This window comes from Mus caroli, unplaced genomic scaffold, assembly GCF_978045245.1.
Source record: "Mus caroli unplaced genomic scaffold, Mus_caroli_1 scaffold_8, whole genome shotgun sequence".
In the NCBI taxonomy this organism is placed as follows: domain Eukaryota; kingdom Metazoa; phylum Chordata; class Mammalia; order Rodentia; family Muridae; genus Mus; species Mus caroli.
The window spans coordinates 120,134,905-120,154,469 of NW_028227263.1; the positions used below are offsets into that span (position 1 = coordinate 120,134,905).

General features: G+C 53.5%; 1 protein-coding gene across 1 annotated transcript in view; it reads right to left on the minus strand.

Moving 5' to 3' along the window:
• Positions 1-19,565, minus strand: part of Megf8 (multiple EGF like domains 8) — a 52,241-nt gene that overhangs the window by 13,509 nt on the left and 19,167 nt on the right. The window contains exons 12-30 of the mRNA XM_021166329.3: positions 19,322-19,485; positions 16,501-16,701; positions 15,915-16,115; positions 14,875-15,111; positions 14,214-14,332; positions 14,002-14,133; positions 13,803-13,916; positions 13,342-13,590; positions 12,665-12,864; positions 12,139-12,349; positions 11,793-12,042; positions 10,738-10,870; positions 8,195-8,442; positions 8,005-8,115; positions 7,747-7,865; positions 6,957-7,164; positions 5,649-5,829; positions 4,977-5,140; positions 4,256-4,400 (exon numbers count right to left, since the gene is read on the minus strand). Of these exons, the coding sequence (XP_021021988.1) occupies positions 4,256-4,400; positions 4,977-5,140; positions 5,649-5,829; positions 6,957-7,164; positions 7,747-7,865; positions 8,005-8,115; positions 8,195-8,442; positions 10,738-10,870; positions 11,793-12,042; positions 12,139-12,349; positions 12,665-12,864; positions 13,342-13,590; positions 13,803-13,916; positions 14,002-14,133; positions 14,214-14,332; positions 14,875-15,111; positions 15,915-16,115; positions 16,501-16,701; positions 19,322-19,485 (3,387 nt within the window). The remainder of the gene's footprint in view (positions 1-4,255; positions 4,401-4,976; positions 5,141-5,648; positions 5,830-6,956; positions 7,165-7,746; positions 7,866-8,004; positions 8,116-8,194; positions 8,443-10,737; positions 10,871-11,792; positions 12,043-12,138; positions 12,350-12,664; positions 12,865-13,341; positions 13,591-13,802; positions 13,917-14,001; positions 14,134-14,213; positions 14,333-14,874; positions 15,112-15,914; positions 16,116-16,500; positions 16,702-19,321; positions 19,486-19,565) is intronic.

Sequence of the window (19,565 nt, forward strand, 5' to 3'; positions counted from 1 at the left end):
AAAGCAGGAAGCACAAAGAAGAGACCCCCTGAAAGACTGGTCGGGAGGGACATTCAGAAAGGACAGAGAAAAAGGGAGCAGATAAAGACAGAGAAGAGAGACAGACACACAGGAGAATCAGACAGCCAAGACAGGGACAGAAGTGCAGACAAACAGAGAAAAGAACAGGAAAAGAGGTGGGGGCTGGAGAGATGACTCAGTGGTTAAGAACATTTCTTGCTCTTGGAGAGGACCGGGGTTTGGTTTCTAGCACCCACAACTATCTGTAACTCCAAGTCTAGGGGATGTGATGCCTCCTTCTGACCTCTGTGGGCACGTGTACACATACATAATTACAGACAAACAGTCATACATGGCAAATAGAATAAACATATCTAAACAGGTTAGGAGGAGGAAGAGGAGGAGGGAGAGGAAGAGGTGGGCTGAGCATGTGGCTGACTGACAGAGCACTGCCCTAACAGGAGCACTACCCTAACAGGAGCACCACCCTAACAGGAGCACCGCCCTAACAGGAGCACCGCCCTAACAGGAGCACTACCCTAACATGCACAGGCTGCACCTTGGGCTCCACCTGTAACACCCTGAATAACAAATAAGCCACAGGAAATGAAAAGAGCAGAGACCAAGATTCTGGAACCAGATGGAGGTGGTGGTCACACAGCACTAGAAGCTATGTGACAGTAAAAGCTCTAAAAGCCACCAGAATAAAAATTTATTTGTATGTGTGTTAAGTGAAAGTTTAAGGGTTCTTTGGAGAGCCCACTGTGTTGGATGGTGTTTTGCTGGAGTGTTTTCCCGAAATGGACACAGGTGAAAGGCTAAGGAAGACTTGTGAAGGGATGTTTCACTGAAGCAGGCACAGGAGAGAGGATGTTCTGCTAAAGCAAGCACGTAAAAGGACACGTGATGAAGGATTCTTCACTAATGACCACGTGTATTGGTCCACCTTACGTTGCATAGTTGAGCTGCGTTTGTTGGGACTCCACAGAAACGAACCAAAAAACTTCTGGTGATGTGCTGCAGTTTCTTGCCGCTTCTGAAGACTTGGGCTAATTGGCAGAGTGATGTCAGCTGAGACAGACTCAAGGGCTAGAGCAAGACCCGTGGAGGGGTGATGTTTGCTGGATATAAATAGGACTCGCCCAATAGTGACGGGGGCTGAGCTTGGCTTGCTTTTAGAGCTAGCTGTGCAACACCTGTGGTTCTCACACCTTCACTGATCTTCACTTTCCTGAGAGAGGCACAGCCCAGAACTTCTCCTGGTGTCCCTCCAGGTCCCTCCAGCTAACTTGTGCCAACGCTGAGGCCTGGCTGTCTCTGCTAGGTAGTGCCACCACTACTGATTCGTGTTTGCTATCCCGACTCTACCGAACTGGACTGCTGGTGTATCCATGAAGGGTTTGGAAGTGGATCGAGCTGCTGCTGCTGCTGACCTGGGAACTGAACTGCTGATTTCCACACAACACAGACAGGAGTTGTTCTAAAGAACCACAGGTCCACTTCCCCTGTATCCTTTCTTTCTCACGACCTCTGGTGGGTGGTGGGCTATAAGGGAGGTTAAGGCGTTTAAGAAGCATCATTAAAAATAGGATTTGAGAAAATTAGTGACATGTGTGTGAGTGTGTGCTAGGAACTGAAGCCAGGGCACTGTACCTGCCTAGCAAGTGCACTTGGCTATGCATACTTGGCTTTTAATTTTTAAAAAATTAATTTCATATTACATAAATTAATGTTTATTTTTAATCCAAGACAGAATGAATATTAAAAAGTTTGAGTTGGAGTAAAAGGGAATGGGGAGGGTGAGAGAGAAAGGGAAAAAGAAAAGAGAAAACACACAGAACACAGGTCCTGGACACATAAGCAACCACTCAGTGCTCAAGGAAATGAAAAGGCTAGACAGGGCCTGAGGTCATGGCTTAGCAGTACAGCTCACAGAGACATTCACCAGTGAGGGCTGGGGCCCTTGCTCAGCAGTAGAACCCCTAACGCAAATCTACCAGTGAGGGGCCAATAGATCACCTGCTTAGAATCCCTCAGTGAGGGGCTGGGGGCGTGGCTCAGTGGTAGAGCCCCTGCCTAGAATCCCCCAGTGAGGGGCTGGGGGCGTGGCTCAGTGGGAGAGCCCCTGCCTAGAATCCCCCAGTGAGGGGCTGGGGGCGTGGCTCAGTGGGAGAGCCCCTGCCTAGAATCCCCCAGTGAGGGGCTGGGGGCGTGGCTCAGTGGTGGAGCCTCTGCCTAGGATCCCCCAGTGAGGGGCTGGGGGCGTGGCTCAGTGGTAGAGCCCCTGCCTAGAATCCCCCAGTGAGGGGCTGGGGGCGTGGCTCAGTGGGAGAGCCCCTGCCTAGAATCCCCCAGTGAGGGGCTGGGGGCGTGGCTCAGTGGTGGAGCCTCTGCCTAGGATCCCCCAGTGAGGGGCTGCGGTGTGGCTCAGTAGTGGAGCCTCTGCCTAGGATCCCCCAGTGAGGGGCTGGGGGCGTGGCTCAGTGGTAGAGCCCCTGCCTAGAATCCCCAAGTGAGGGGCTGGGGGCGTGGCTCAGTGGTAGAGCCCCTGCCTAGAATCCCCCAGTGAGGGGCTGCGGTGTGGCTCAGTGGTGGAGCCTCTGCCTAGGATCCCCCAGTGAGGGGCTGGGGGCGTGGCTCAGTGGTGGAGCCTCTGCCTAGGATCCCCCAGTGAGGGGCTGCGGTGTGGCTCAGTGGTGGAGCATTTACAAGGCCAAGAAGATAAGATGTGGGAGAACAGGGTTGTGTTGTGCCTGTGTTGGTAGGAAGAGTTGTAAGTGACACACAGCACAGTCCTATGCCCCTCTGGTCTTCTGGGGAAGAGGATGGCAGAAAGAGCACTTGCTCTCCCAATAGCTAAGTGGTACTGCAACTGTTCTGTATGTGCAAGGCCTGAGTGTCTTAGAAGCACTGAAAAAGAAAAAAGGCCATATGCCCATTTCTGTTTCTCTCTCTGTCAACATTCACTTATTACAACAGCTTTCCAGCTCTGAGCTACCTAGACTCCCCTCTTACATCCTTCCAGGAATAACAACCACTGCATATCCAGTATTAAGGATATAACGATCGGGAAATAAGTAGCTCTGAGTTTTATTTGTTGGTTTCTGGAGTTTCTTTTGAACTTCATAAAAGTAAATTTATTCTATAGTACATTCTATATTTATATATATTTAAAATACAAGTGGACTCTAGAACTTACAATTTTTAAAAAGATTTAAGGTATGTGTATATGTGTGTGTGTGTGTGTGTGTCTGTGTCTGTGTGGGCGCGCACGTGCACACAAGTATGTACACACCCCCATCGAGTGTCATCCATCCTTTAACCCTCTCTACCTATTGCTTTGAGGCAAGGTCACTCCCTGAACTTGGGACTTGAGTTTTCTTGGTTGGTCCAGATGCCAACAAGTTCCAATGACTCCTGTCCCTGCCTGCCTCAGGGCTGGGGTTCCACACACATGTGGGACACTCAACTTGTTACATGGGTGCTGGGATCTAAATTCTAGTCTTCGTGAATATACAGAAAGTTTTCTTAACCGCAAGCTATCTCTCCAACTCTCTAAGCTCACCTCAAACCTGACAGAAAACCTGGACACTTCCCACTTTCAAAAGTGGTTTTTGCTACAGATGTTTTGTTTTTCTTCCTATTTTACAAATTATGTACAATGATTACTATTACTTTTAAAACTAGAACAAGCCAGGCGTGGTGGTGCACGCCTTTAATCCCAGCACTCGGGAGGAAGAGGCAGCCGGATTTCTGAGTTCGAGGCCAGCCTGGTCTACAAAATGAGTGCCAGGACAGCCAGGGCTACACAGAGAAACCCTGTCTCGAAAAACAAACAAACAAACAAAAAAAAACAAAAAAAACTAGAATAAAAACATATTTCTGTGGTGGCACAGGCCTTTAATCCCAGCACCCAGGATTCGGAGGCAGGTGGATCTCTGTGAGTTCAAGGCCAGCCTGGTCTACAGAGTGAGTTCTAAGCAAGCCAAGCTGACACAATGATACTAAATAACAAAGCAATAAATAAAGAAAAAACAAACCATTCTAAGACAAAAGGAAAGGGGCTGTGAGACAGCTCAGAGGGTCTTCTTTACCACTGAGTCTGAGAAGCTGAGTCAGTTCCCAGGACCCACGTGTGGAAGGACAGACCGACTCCTTCACCAAAGAAAAAAGAAAGAAACTCAGTGGCCTCTAGTTATATGGAGAGGAAAGGAGGGCTGCAGATGGATGTCAGCCTCTTGGGGTAGGGACTCACGGGTGAGGGCAGGCAGGAGCCAGGTGTTGCAGTTGACCTGGTAGAGCAGAACATCACTGCTGAATTCATCCGGGTCTGAGCGCCCCCCAAGGACCACCATGGTGTCTCCGAGCAGAGCTGAAGCGTGGAAAAGCCGGGGCCGGGGCTGGTGGGAGACACATATGCAGGGAGAGCCTAGGTGTCAGACCCCACCCTTGGTTCCACACACTTCTTCCCAACTCACCTGCCACCAACTTCCCTCCCAGCCTCACCCAGCTCATCCCCCTCTTCTCCCGGTTTGGGAGGGAAACTCTTGGGTCCTGCAGAGCAGCCCACAGAACCAGCCACTCCCTGGAAACTTGGTCTTTTTTGCACCCCTTTTCCTCAGAGGGGTCGGGGGGGGCGGTGTACATCACATGCAACTGTCCCTACCAGCAGAGGCAGATCCCTGCTCTCGCACACCTGTGTCCTTAGCCTTAAAAGGCCAGAGTTACAGGGATGCATAGACAGGGGCTCAGGAAGGGGAGGGGATCTGTCAGGGTGGTGTGGGGGCAGAAACCATGCCTCTCACTTCCTTGCCAAGAATTCTTTTCTCCAAACCAGGCATGGAAAAAGAAACAACTGGCATTTCTCTCTGTTCATTTACAGGGACTGGAAGTAGGGAACAGGGGACAGGAATCTGGGTGAGTGGAGCTAGTCCTTGGGGAACCCCCCTGCCGTGGCTACAGCCAGCTATCCTAACCTTTGCCCCCTGAGAAGGTGCCAGCAGGCTCCAGGTACGGTCAGGACAGTGCAGGGAGTAGAGCTCCGGAGAAGGTGCTGCCAGCTCCACGTGGAAGCGGAAACCCCCGAACACATAGAGGGAGTCGGTGGCCTCATGGTAGACTGCAGAATGACCATAGAGACCTAGAGGGGCAGAAGGACCACAGAGATGGCAGGGAAGGGCTGACGGCCAGCAGTATCCCCTCACTTCCTGGGCTCCTCTTCTTAATGACCACATCCCTTGCCCAAAAGGCTCTGTGGCCAGAGGTGTGGGGAGCCCCTCCCTCCTCCCCTGTCCTTTGGGTCTAGAAGACAACCGCAGAGAGGACAGCCAATGGCTGAGAAGGAGTGACAGAGCAGCCAGGAGAGAGACTGGGTGGCGGAATGGCTGACAGGTAGTGCTTAAGACATGTAGGGGAGACACAGAGGAGAGGGCAGAAGAGAACAAAGAGCCCCTGAGGTGGGGATCTTAGAAGCTGGGGAAGGGGATGACAGCGACACTAAGGGAAGGAAGCAGCAAAGATTCTCTGGAGAGCTAGCTGCTGGCAGGTGACAACAAGGAGATCTTTTAAAGTATAGTGGGCAGTGACCAGGGTGTGAGAGTGGACTGGAAGCTTAAGGAAAGCACAGACAGCTTGCACCGCAGCCTTACCTGTTGGGGGTGTCCCACTCTGGGCTCCAGATACCCAGGTGCCGGTTGTCAGCTGGTACTCCAACAACTGCTGGTTGAAGCCATTTTCAGGGGAGTAGCCACCCACCAAGAGCAGGGATAGGCCTCGACGGGCAGTAAGGGTGTGACCAGCGACCGCTGGCAACTCCATGTTCTGAGGGGGCTGTAAGATGGAGAGCTAATGTCAGCCAAGGTGGCAGAGGAAGACTCACTTTATGGACATAAGATCGATCAGCCCCAGCTAAGGAGTCAAGAGCTCCATAGCTGCTTAGACCCTGCCTGCCAGGGCCCAGTTAGGTTCTGCCCACTGCACACCTGCTTATTCAGGAACATCAAAAGTCCTTATTCCTCTGATCGCTCTGCTGCTGGGTGGGACTGCATCCCATCCAGGCCACTGAGAGTGTCACAGGCCCTTGTCCAGGGATCAGATTATAGCTACAAATGTATAACCTACGTTGACCACTCAAATTCAACTTTACAATTCCCTATCCTACTGTGGTGCTGAGTATTAACACCAGGATCTGATATAAGCTAAGTAAGGGAACTAACACTGAGCCACCCCACCCCACACCCAACTCCTCACTGGGGGATTCTAGGCAGGGGCTCTACCACTGAGCCACACCCCCAACTCCTCACTGGGGGATTCTAGGCAGGGGTTCTGCCACAGAGCCACGCCCCCAACTCCTCACTGGGGGATTCTAGGCAGGGGCTCTACCACTGAGCCACGCCCCCAGCCCCTCACTGGGGGATTCTAGGCAGGGCCTCTACCACTGAGCCACACCCCCAGCCCCTCACTGGGGATTCTAGGCAGGGGCTCTACCACTGAGCCACGCCCCCAGCCCCTCACTGGGGGATTCTAGGCAGGGGCTCTACCACTGAGCCACGCCCCCAGCCCCTCACTGGGGGATTCTAGGCAGGGGCTCTACCACTGAGCCACGCCCTCAGCCCCTCACTGGGGGATTCTAGGCAGGGGCTCTACCACTGAGCCACGCCCCCAGCCCCTCACTGGGGGATTCTAGGCAGGGGCTCTACCACTGAGCCACGCCCCCAGCCCCTCACTGGGGGATTCTAGGCAGGGGCTCTACCACTGAGCCACGCCCCCAGCCCCTCACTGGAGGATTCTAGGCAAGCTTTCTATAGCTGAAATACACCAACAGGTCATATTCCTGTGCTTCTGTTGGTGCCCTGAGGGTAGATTCCTCTAGTGATGAAACTCAAAGGAACTCCAATGGACGGACGCCTGCTGAGTCTGTTGTGAGAAACAGGCCTAGGATGGAGACAGATGCTCACCTTCTCCTGTCTCCACTGCAGGGTAGTGAGGTTAAGGACCCAGAAGTCACGGGTGACGCCCCCAGCTGTGAGGCCCCCCAGCAGGTACATGGCACCTCGGCCAGCGGGCACATAGGCAGCTGCATGGAAGGAACGGGGTGATGGGCCTGGGCCCCCATCCTCAGCTCCTGCCAACATCTGTGTCCATCTGCGCTCACTGACTGAATACCTGGAGCCAAAATACAAAGTATCAGGCTCACTAAGCAGTCAACCCCGCATCTTTATAGAGTTGTCCTAGAATCCCTTAGTTATTTTCCTGTGACGATCCTCTTCACTGTCTCTCTCTCACCTGAGTGGTTTTCTGCTCACCTGGCGTAAGAGGTACCTCAGCAGCCCCTAAAACAAACTTCCCTTACATAAGCATCTCATCTCCCTAGAGTCCTCTGCACGGAGAATCTCCTATAAGCATCATCTGACGGTGAAAAAGCCAATGGCCAAGAAGCTGAGGCAGGAGATAGGAGGTGGGGCACTGGTGGGAAGAGAGGGTTCTGGGAAACAGAGAATGAAAGGAGATTCAGGGAGAGATGCTGGGGGAGACACTGGGGGAGACCCTGAGGAAGAAGCAGGTCGGGAATGAAAGAGAGGTTACTAACTACATGAAGACACAGACGAGTTTGAATGGATTAAGTAAGTTACAAGCTGCTCGGGCAGTGAGCAAAAGCTTGGGCCCAAGGCATTTATTAGTAAATAATTAGAGCCATCACTGAAATCAAAGAGGTAAAATGAATTGGTTTTTTATAGTAGTCCTTACCTGTACAGGTTTCCCAGCAGGCCCTGTGGCAGACCCAGGCCCCCAAACATCCACAAAGTGGCATCAGGTCCCTCTACCATAGTATGTCCCAGGCGGTGAAGGAAGCGACTAGCAGTGTCCTGGAGTGGAAATGAGGGGGTCAGAGGTCAGGCTAAGGTCATGACCGAGTGCCAGGTCTAGGTGGGAAGTTTTACGGTAGTCCCAGGAATAGAGGTGGAAGATAGCCCACAGGACAGACAAAGCTGTTCCCTAACTCACAGCTGAGAGGCGGCTGTCCATGAGCGTTTCCCAGACCAACTGTCCACCATCCAGCTTCGTGGCGCAGTCTGGGCCACCAAAGCCCTCGGCACAGATGCACACACCTAGGCTCTGAGGACATCAGAAGGCAGCTCAGAGGAGCCCTGAACACCATCCCTACCCTACCCGGCAACTCCTGTCCCACCTGTACCTGGTTACAAATCCCTGCCCCGGTGTGGGCGTTGCAGTTCTCAGGACACAGAGCCATGCGGCAGTGAGGGCCAGCCCAGCCCTGAGGACAGCGGCAGAGGCCAGCACCTGCAGCCCCATCCTGGGGCACACATTCCTGAGGGACGGGGCAACTGCCAGGACCTCCTGATCCACATCGGGCAGAGCCCACAGAAGCATTGAATCCCCAGGAGGAGGAGCCGTTGGCTTCCCAGTGCAACACAAGTAACCCTGTGGAGAAAGGTAGAGAGGTGGGCAGAGCCCTACTCTGGGCACTGCTCCTACACTTGTGGAGAAAACCCAGGAAAACCAGCCACTCACAGCATACCCTCCCCTTCCCCAACCAACCCATCAGGTTCCACACATTTTAGTTTTGAGTGGGGAGGTTGTTTTGTTTAGACAAAGTAGCCCAGGCTGCCCTTGAACTCACTATATAATTGAGCATGACCTTGAACTCCTATCCTCCCACTTCCTCCCAAGTGCTAGGATTACAGGAGTGTGCCACCACAGCTGGCTCTAAAATTCCAGCCATTTTCTAACTAAATCTTAGTTAGGCTAGGGCTCTAGATCTATGGTAGAATATGTGCCTACCACAGGCCAGGCCATGGGTTCAGCCCCTGGCATCCTTGGGGACATAAACATTACAGTCTAGACCCCTCTGCTTGCCCACTGCTCTGCTTGCCCACCACTCCCTAGCTTTCAAGCTACCATGCAAAGCGGATTCTTATCTTGGACACCAGCACCCCCTCCCCTCCCACTGTCTCCTGAATGCCCTACATTCTGCCCTCCAGCAGCCCTTGTGATCTCGTCAGTAGCCACTCTGACCCCGCTGTGGACAACTGCAGACCTTTCGCAGCTCCACACACTCCTGTGTAAGAGCATTGTTTCCGAGGGAGAGCGCTGAGGTGGCTGGCGCACACCTGTGATGCTAGCCCTCAGGAGGGAAGGCGAGAGGGTCAGGAGTTCAAGGACATTTGGGGCAAAGAAAAGACAGAGCCAGTTGCTAGGGTATAGCTCAATCGGTAGAGTGCTTGCCTAGCATGGACAAAGACATGGGTTCGGTCCCCACCACTACATAAAACTTACTATCCCAACCCTGGGGAGCCACAAGCACAAGGATCGAGATTTCAAGGTCATCTTCAACTACACTGTTCAAGGCTGGCCTGGGCCAGGAGAACCTGGCTCAAAAAGGAAGGAACAGAGGGAAAGAGGGTAGACAGACCAGACACTGTGGCTCACCCCTCTAATAATTCCATCACTAGGGAAACTGAGGAAATAGGATTGCATGAGTTTAGGGGAGTCCTGGGCTTCACAACGAGACCTTTCAAATAAAAACAACGTCCCTATCTGGTACCCACATACACTATAGACTCCTCTGAACTCAAGATCTCCCACTTTTGACATCTGTACACCGCAGTGCTGGCCCTTGCAGCCTGCTCTCAGGGCCTGGTACCTGCTACTCCTCTGCCTGGTGAAGCTGCCCTCTCTGTCCCCTACCTTCTGTTTCTAGCCAAGATTCCCCTCCTTAAAGAAGACTTGCCTGCCTGCAGCTCCCAAGACAAGGTTGGAGCCCATTCCTTTCCACTGCCTCAGTAAAAGAGGCAGTCTGTCCCTCTCCCCCAGCCCGTGAGGGCAGCACATGTATCCCTGGATCATTGCTGTACCCATGGCTGAGTCTGTGAGCCCCTCAGCTTTAGTGGCTGCCTCACAACCTGGGCTTTTACACAGCTACAGCAAAACACTTTGCCTCTGGCCTCAGAACTGCTCTGAGTCACGTGTAGAGAAGCATTTCCAAAAACTTGCTTAAAGCAGCGCACGTAGCCAGCTCTTCCTTGTTATTCCATGTCACGCCCCCATCTCCTAAGCGTCCCACCCTTTTAGCCAGGTGTATGCTGAGGGGTGGACAACTCTGGTGTGAAAACTCCTGTGTATATTACGGACAGCCCCATCTCTGTGTCCACCTGCCAGATGACAGAGGAATCTCTAATTGTCATTCAAAATGTCTCTAGACATTGCCAAAGGTCCCCACAAACTCCATGGTTGAGAAATGTAAAGACATGGAAATGGCTCAGGTCCCACTCTAGTGCCTCAGAGATGTGCCCTACCCATCCCTTTCTCCAAAGATAGCCTACGCCTACACAGCCCAAATCTTGTTTTTCTCAACTCAAGTCCAGAGATGGAGAGAAGCCGTGTCACCCAGGAAAAGCATGGTGTCACCTGAATCCCCTACCTCTCCCTGAGCTAGAACCTGGGTCCTAAATCCCATCAATGACAGGTGCAGAAGCATGGGATACAAAGCCCAGTTTTCAAAATAACTTTTTTAAGTTTGAAAAAGCTCAGAACAAGGTCTGGAATGTAGCTTGAGGGAGCATGCTCGTCTGGTCTACCAGTGAGCGCTAGCGGTGTGGGTGAGCAGGAGAGAATGTGCCCAGCACCTAAGGGAGCCAGTACTGGATTCTACCCCCAACACCGAAGGATGAAGAGAAGCCAAAGACTAACCAGCCTCGCTCCCTCAAGCTCCCATACCTGATAAAGCCTGCACAGTGAGAGGTCTGTCGCGCCGCTGGCCGCAGAAGGCAGCTATGAGGCTCCGGTCTGACTGAACCACACCAGTGTCCAGGAAGCGTGGGAATCCGTCAAAGGCCAAGACGTAGCTCAGCTGAAAAGGATACAGAGTTAAGAGTTCGGGATCTGCTTGGAGCCTGGGAAACCAGGGCTTCAAAGGGAGAGAACAGAGTGTGGGGAAATGTCCCTCAGAACTGCATGGGACGGTGAGGCAAGACCATGAATTCACTTTGAGTCTAGGCTACACAGTAGGTAGGAGACTATACGAAAGAGAAAGACAGAGACAGACAGACACACCCAGGGGTTGGGGGCGGGGGGAAAGAAGGCAGCCTGAGTCTAAGGTGGGCTATTTGAACACAGTGTACCTCATTAAGTTCACAGCACGGAGGAGGTTTCCCCTCCCACCCTGCATCCAAAGCAGACATAGCTAATAAACCAGGCACTCGGGGCTGGTGAGATGACTCAGCGGGTAAGAGCACTAACTGTTCTTCTGGAGGTCCTGAGTTCAAATCCCAGCAGCCACATGGTGGCTCACAACCATCTGTAATGAGATCTGACACCCTCTTCTGGAGTGTCTGAAGACAGCTACAGTGTAGTTACATATAATAAATAAATAAATCTTGGGAAAAAAAACCAAAACAACAACAACAACAACAAAAACCCAGGCACTCTGGCACCAAACCTCTTTCTAAACGCACAGTAGTACTTTGGTAGTGGAGTCCACTACTAATGAATCAGAGTGTGCACACGAGGTCTAAGAAGCGACCATGCCTGGCCGGGGAAGAGGTGCCTGAGGATCGGAAGAATGAGAGGCAGGAGCTCAGCAAACAGGAAAAGAGCTGAGAAATGGGAGGATCTGAGAGCCCAGAACAAAGGGCTGGATGACCTGACCAACGGTTTTAGAAACAAACACACAAACCAGTGGCATGGGGGGGGGGGTCTGTGTGGGGGGGTCCAGGTTGGGAAGGGGAGATGTTCTGGCTTATACACTGAGTCCTAGGCCCCCGGGTGCTCACTGTGCAAGGCGTGCTGCTGTCTGGAGAGAAGGTGAGGGTGAGCGGGGGGCAGAGCGTGCCAGGGACACAGGGCTGCAGCGCTTCTGTGGCAGAGACAACCCACACGCAGTAGGACAGCCCGGGCCCAGCTCTTGCTGCCCCACCACCTGGAGGCAGAAGTCCCCCAAAGCGGCGGGAGCCCAGAGCCACCGAGGACACATTGGTGAGGAGCGCACGACCCCCACACTCCCGGAAGCAGGAGCCACCAGCTCTGCGGAAAGAAATGAAAAACAGTGTCGGACCCCTCTGTCTTAGCCCAGGGGGTCCTTAGCCCCTCTCTGACAAGTCCCACATGTTCTTTACTTACCGGGGGTCCCCATAGTATCCTGGAGAGCAAATCTGACAGTGGGCACCCTCAGTGTGGTCCTGGCAGAAGCAGAGCCCAGTGAGGTTGTCACAGTGGCCACGACGTGGGTCCCCATGTCCGTTACACTGGCAGGGTCGGCAGCCACCAGAGCTGGTTGCATTGCCAAAGCTGCCAGGCCGGCACCGTTCACAGTGTTCGCCCCACGTCCAGTCTGTGGAGGTCCCAGCAGGCAGGACACAAAGTCAGGAGCAAGGACAGAAAGGGGCCCAGACCACCTGACTCAGTTGATCGCAGACCCCCTCCCAAGCTGCTTCAAAGAGTCAAACAAGCCCTAGGCCAGGAAAGAGAGAGCAAGCCCCAACAGAGGGGCGGGAGGTCAAGATACAGTGATGGGACAGGAGCAGGGGCTGGAGCATGGGGTCACAGCACTACTAGAGGGGAGTCTCGGAGAGGAAGAACCTAGAGTCCTAGAAAAGGAAGGGGGTCCCCACAAGGCTGGCACTGCGGCTCAGAGCACGTGGCTTACCCTGGCACTCGTCACAGTAGCCAGGTCCCCGCCTGCGGCAGTGGCTATGAAAGCTGCAGCCACAGTCCCGAGAGCAACGAGGGGCAGGGGGTCCTGGGGCAGGCGTGGGTGGGGGCAGGTCTGAGGTCCAGCCCAGGTCACACACACAAGTAAAGTCTGGAGGACCGCTACACACACCGTGGCCACAGTCTTCCAGGCACCTGAGGGACCATGCAGAGGCAGGGGAGGAGAGGGCTGGGTGGACCCAGAGTCGTCAGAGCACCCCAGCGTCTCCACCCACTACAACACTCTCACAACTGGCTGCCTCTTTCAATGGCCCTGTGCGCGCAAGTAAACGTGTTCCCAAGGCAACACTCTCACACATGGTGATCCTTGTCTCCATAGAAACCACATGTCATCACTGTGAAAACACCCTTCTAACTAAGTCCTCTTCCATCTATCTCCACAGCAATTCTGAAGGCTATGGCCCACCATCCAGAAGTACCCTGTTTCTATGGTTACTAGGGTTACCTTGGGCACCCTGTCCTTCCACTGAGGTCCTTGTCTTCGAGGTGAGAACCCCACACTAACTGGGGACACTGGTTCTAGTGAGCGCCCACTACCGTGATCACCAAAGACCTCGAGCTTAAGTTCCAGCCCTGGGGCAGCATTTCCATGGCAACCCACATATCACTCACGTGCGGTTACAGTGTGTGATGCCATCGCCCTGGTAGCCACGCTGGCAATGACACTCATAGCTGAGAGGCGTGTTCAGGCAGGTTGCCCGTGGGTGACACCTCGCCAGGCCCAGGCGACATTCATCCACATCTGGACAGCGGGCATAAGCCCAGCGGGCAGGGAGAGCCACAGGCAGCCCCAGGCCCTCTCCCACCCAGAGGGAGCAATTCCCCCCACCCAGGGGTCCAGAGAAGTCCCCTTGTAGGCACCTGTGTAGGAAGAGATCAAAGTATATCTCACAATAGAGAAATGAGAGACAGCCAGGGAAACAGTGACAGAGATGGGGACTGGCAGAAGAAAACAGAGACAGGGAAGGTAGAGGGTTGACGGGAGATGGCAGTGAGGAGCAGAAGGCAGTCACAGAGCGAGGACAGAGAAAGAGGGAGAGCCAGGAGGCCCATGCAACCAGTCAAGTCCTCACCGTCCCAGAGTGGGGTTGTCTTCGTTGCCACACCAACCACACTCGTGGCTCTGCAGACACTCGTGACAAGTCAAAAAGCCACCACAGCTCCTGCACCGTGGCTCTGAGTGCACACTGCAAAAAGATAAGTGCTAGGGTCAGCGCCCAGGGCACCCCCCTAGCCAGGAAGCCCATGTTGGCACCCAGCACCAGAGTATACCTGTCGTCCCAGCCACGGCAGCCCCCGTGTGGGTACCGGGCCAGGTAGGCAGCAAACAGAAAGCAGGTATGAGTAGACTGGCACCAGGCACACTGGCTGGAGTTGGCCAGGCAGTCCTCACAGGTCAGCCGTCTGGGGGTGAGAGCAGGGCCAGGTCACTCCTGCCCACCCCCCATGCACACCCTCCCCAGCCTGGACCTAGCCGGGCTCACTGGCTGCAGAGTGGGGGGCATTCTTCTGGGTTCTTCAGAGCGCCTCGGCCCCGGCCTCGCCGGCTGCATGCTGCATCTCCTTTGCGGTTGGTGCTCTGATGCCACTCACAGAAGGGGTCCTGGGGTGAAGGGCAAGGTCAGAACTCAGCCCAAACCCAGCTGCCTCTCCCTCCTGCCCCCAGGCTTCCTGCCACCACCTCTTCCCAGGACATGATACCCTGTAGCCCACCTTCAGACACAGCCACTATCTGTCTACCTAGCTCTCACCCCTTTGGACAACAATACTTCTGTCAGGAATGAGGGGTGGGTAGATTTAAAATCCTTTGGATCCAGAGACGTGCAAATAGGCATTTACTCTCCCAGCCTCAGGCACCAGATCAGGAGCCTACATAAAGCCCAGCCAGAAGCCCGACCTCAGGCCACATAGCAGTGTCCCAGCACTTAGGAGGCCAGCCCAGGCGATGTTGCAAGACTGAGCATCGGAAAGAACTTGGGCTGAATGGTGGCAAATCTGGGGCCTTGTGGCTCCCCTGCAGGTCACCGGAACAAACTCTGACCAGAAACAAGCATTGAGCAGAAGAAGAGGGGTGGCACCAGCAGTAGCTAGCAGGCCTGACAGTCTGTCTCCTTTATGAAATACCCAACTCCCTCCAGCAGGCACCTGGGTGCAGGCATGACAGTCACGATGCTCCTCACAGAGTGGACAGAGGGCAGGCACCAGCACCAGCAGGGACTCGCCACTCCCGTCATCCTCACAGTGGGCCCTGCCTTGACGCAGGTGACAGGTGGCACTGTTGAGGCACCAGCCACAGCCCTGATCAGCCAGGCAGCCCAGACAGGAGGAGTAGGAGGTGCAGGCCGAAGAGCGGTAGGGCTCCAGGAAGAAGAAGGAGATCTCCTAGGGCAGGCACGTAGGACAGGAGTTAGGTCTTGGGGCAGAGTCCATTGGAGATGAGGACTGCAGTTAAAGGTTTGGAGATAGCATGACGGCTACAACGGGGATTCAGGAAATCAGCAGAGGAAAGGGGCCACAGTCTGAAGGACTCTAGAGACTAGAGGTCAAAGTATGCAAGACAAGAGCTAAGGGAAGAGAAGTCAGATACGGACAGAGACAGAATATGGGTAGGGATTAGGTATAGCTCAGGGGTAAAGCACTTGTCTAGGATCTACAAGTGAGAGGTTGAAGGGGAAGGAACTTGGGGGTAGAGCCCCCGCTTGGAATCCTTCAGTGAGGGGCTGGGGGCATGACTCAGTGGTAGAGCCCTGCCTAGAATTCCCCAGTGAGGGGCTAGGGATGTGGTCCAGTGGTAGAGCCCTGCCTAGAATCCCCCAGTGAAGGGCTGGGGCATGGCTCATGGATGGAGCCCTTTCCTAATATCCCCCGCAGTGAGGGGCTAAGGGTGTGGCTCATAGACAGAGCCCTTTCCTAATAGCCACCAGTGAGGGGCCGGGGGCATAGCTCAGGGATAGAGCACTTTCTAGAATGCACAAGGCCCTGGGTTCCATCCTAGCATGTTCCAGAAAAGAATATGGAAATCTTATCAGGGCCTGGTGTCAAATGTTAAGAGTTTGATGGGTTCAAAGTGAGGTCCAAGGCTGAAGTCAGAATCAAGTGACTTCAAATTTTGTTGTGCTTGGAACTTGGAAAGCTGAGGATCTGAGGCCAAAGCCTAGGAACAGAGTTGGAGGCTAGACACTCACACTGCCGCCCGGCACTCCAGTCCGATCCCACAGGAGGGTGAGCTCACTATGCCCAGGGCCTGCCGAGCCGTTGAGCTGGCCTCGGATCTCCACCGCGTACTTGTTGCCTCGCCCCGGCAGTGGGAAGAGGCGATCAGAGCCAGGGCGCTGCAGACGCCGTGTCTCCTTCTCCTGCTGAGCCACCCAGCGACCCACCTCCTCCTGCAGTGCAGTGAGCAACATAGGAGACCTCAGAACTCTCTACTTTCCTTCTTTGGTCTCCCAATCCCTCCAAGAACCCCAGTTCCTCCCAGGAGGAAGAGGGTCTCAGGGGTTCTTGGACTTTGGGAAGCTGCCTCCCCTCCCCATGACCCCTCTCCTCAGGGAAATCGCACTTGTCACTCAAACCTTTCTCACCCTACCCACAATTCCTCCCACGTCTGCTCATAGTTGAAACCCCACAGCCCCTTCTTCCTTTAAGGATAGGCCCCATGTCTGAATGCTCCCCACTATTCCCCAGAACCCCGAAGTCACCACTGTTGCCCTGAATTACACTCACTCCCATATTTACCAAAAATCACCCCCAGAATGTTCTAGAATCCCTCACCATGTTCTCAGTGTCAGGGCCTCTGGCCATCCGGGCCAGGACATGGAGGCGCTGGGCCCGAGCCCACACAGCCACATCTTCAGCCCCAGGGCCGCCTGGTCCTCCTGGCAGCAGGGGGTGGATGAAGCCTCTGTAGACTAGGGACACATCTGTCTCCGGGCTGGGTGTCAAGGTGATAGTTGTACTGCGGACAATGGAGACCTGTACCATCCAGAGGTGGGATGTATGTTAAGTCCCTCTCTGCTTGTGGATGGACTGTCCCTAAGTACACACCCCTCAGGCCACATCAGAACCACAAGAGACAAGACGGCCAAACCACCTTCACCCACTGAGACGTTGAGATGGGACTGAATTAAGTCAACTTGCCCATCTTCCCTCTAGGGACCAAATTCAGAGAATATAAACAGGTTCTACCTTGGGCCCAACCCAACCTCATCTTCAGGTAAAACTCAAAGGACTGAGGGGCCAGCAAGATGCCTCAGGGGCAAAGGAGCTTGCCATGTGGGCCTGGAGACCTGAGTGCAGACCCAGAACCTCCACGACCAGAAGTCAGTCAGTCCCACACTGCTGTACTCTGACCTACATGTACACACACAGTGATAATACATGTAAATGCTTCACAACTAGCCAGGTAACACTGGCATGTGAGAAGGAGGCAGTTAGCTGTGAGTTCGAGGCCAGCCTGGTCTATCTATAAAAGGAGTTCCAGGACAGGTAGGGCTACAAAAAAAAAAAAAAAAAAAAAAAGCAACCAACAACAACAACAACAACGTCTTAATGTCCTTCAAGCTTGAAGACTGGAGCCTTTGGCATCTTTGTCCGCAGCTCCCTTCTTTCCCAGCATGCCTTTCCATAGCTAGGCCCAAGAGTCCCAGTGACCACACAGCACAGGACTGACTTGTTTGCCAGGGTGTGATTCTGGAGTAACAAGCAGACCGACCTGAGGATCCCTCACTGGACGAGATTTGTGTAACTCACAGGACCGAGACTTGCTGACCCTTGGGAGACCCTGTTTCAAAATAAGAGCCTAACACTTGGGAGGTTTATGCAAGGATTGAGGCCAGCCTGGGCTACACTGCCAAACCTTATCTCCAAAAATAAGTATCTAAATAAATGCGCAGCAGTATAACATTTAAACACAAATGAAGGATTATATAACTGTTCAAAATAAGAAGGGCAGGATGGTACAGTAGCAGAGGCTTGTAACTCAGGAGATAGAAAAAGGCACATCAGCCGGGCGTGGTGGCGCACTCGGGAGGCAGAGGCAGGTCGATTTCTGAGTTCGAGGCCAGCCTGGTCTACAGAGTGAGTTCCAGGACAGCCTGGTCTATACAGAGAAACCCTGTCTCAAAAAACCAAAAAAAAAAAAAAAAAGGCACGTCAAGAATTTAGGGCCAGTCTCAGCTGCATAGCAAGTTCGTTTGTTGAGAAAATTTGTTACAGAGAGAGAAGAGGGGCACAGAGGGATGTGTGCTTTCCAGTATCAGTTACCCAGGAGGCAGACAGGGGAGGATCACTTGAGCCTAGGCTATCAGCACCAGTCTCAAAAACAATACCAACTAACAAAGAGAGCAAAAGCGTTTCCTACATTCTGTCACCCAAAAGCATGCTTGGATATATGGGGGAAAAGTAGACTAAGCATGGTACACATGCCTTCAATACCAGTACTGAAGGGGGGCGGGGGGGGGGGGAGGAAGAGGCAGGTGGGTTGCCAAGTTTACTGTCCCCATGAACTCGACTGTCCACCTGACAAGATTCAGGAGCAGGTATGTGAGGGAATCACTCGACTGAGTGAGCCGAGGTGGAAATGTGAGTGGTACCAGCATAAAGTCAGGAAAGCAAGCTGAGCACCAGGATTCGCCTCTCTGCTTCCTGGCTGCCTTACACTCCGGCCACCATGCCTTCTCCACCGTGGTGCAATGGAGCTCTTTGGACTTTGTGTTTTGTTTCTGAGACGGAGTCTCACTCTGGTACAGGGTAACTTGGATTTCAAGAGTCTCCTCGCCTGCCTTAGCGTCCCGAGCGCCGGGATCACAGAGGCACTCTACCACATCCAGCTTGAAGTCTATTTCCAAATGCACCCCCAGCCCGAAGAAGCCCTGAAGACACTGTACTAAGTCAAAGAAGCTGGACAGAGCAGGCCGATTACCTGACTCCATCAAATGCCCACAGCTGGTAAATCCGTGGCCAAGAGTTCAGGGAAGAGGAAGACAGGGGGCAATTGGTAAATAAATCTAGACTTGATTTAGGAATGACAAAAATATTGTCCTACTTTGTTTTGGTTTGTTTTGGTTTGAGAAAAGATTTGTCTATATAGCTCTGGGTGTCTTGGAACCCACTGTGTAGACCAGGCTGGCCTCAAACTCACAGAGATCCACCTGCCTCTGACTGCCAAGGGCTGTGATTAAAGGTGTGTGCCACTATGCCCAGCTTGTTCTACAACCTTTTGATTTTATGTGTTATTTCACCAAGATTTAAAAAAAAGATTTTTTTTGTAGGGCCTCACGGCATGGGATTACCATTTTGCCTACACAGGGAGGCCAGGGAGAAAGATAAATGAGGTCTGTTTCGAATAGACTGGGTGCTAGACAAGCATGGGCAACCTTAGGGGACCCTGTCTCAAAGTAAGTAAAAGAACCCCGTTAGTCTAACTCAGCAGCCGAGCGTGCGGCTCGGCTTTGGGGCAGGGAGCACCGACACTTAACCATGCACAAAGCCCCGGGTTCCATCCCAGTACTGTCCCCAAGAAAGACTCATTTGAAAAGAAGCAACCCTAGGTCTCTAAGTGTCCACTCCATCCCCAGGTCCATCTGGCCCCCACCTTGTCAGGCTGAGAGGCGTTGGGTGGCTGCTGGAAGGTGAGCAGGTGCAGGCCAGGGAGGAAGCTCTGGGTGACACAAGCCTCCAGGGAAGTGACGAAGACGGGTGCTGGCCCCCACCAGCCCACGGTGCCTGAGATCTGCTCCCCTCGGCAGCGGGCCTGCTCTGAGAGGACAGGGGTATGGGAGGCTGGAGGGTCAGTATGAGGTATTCTGAGCCCCTCCCCCATGGCTGCTCGACACTCA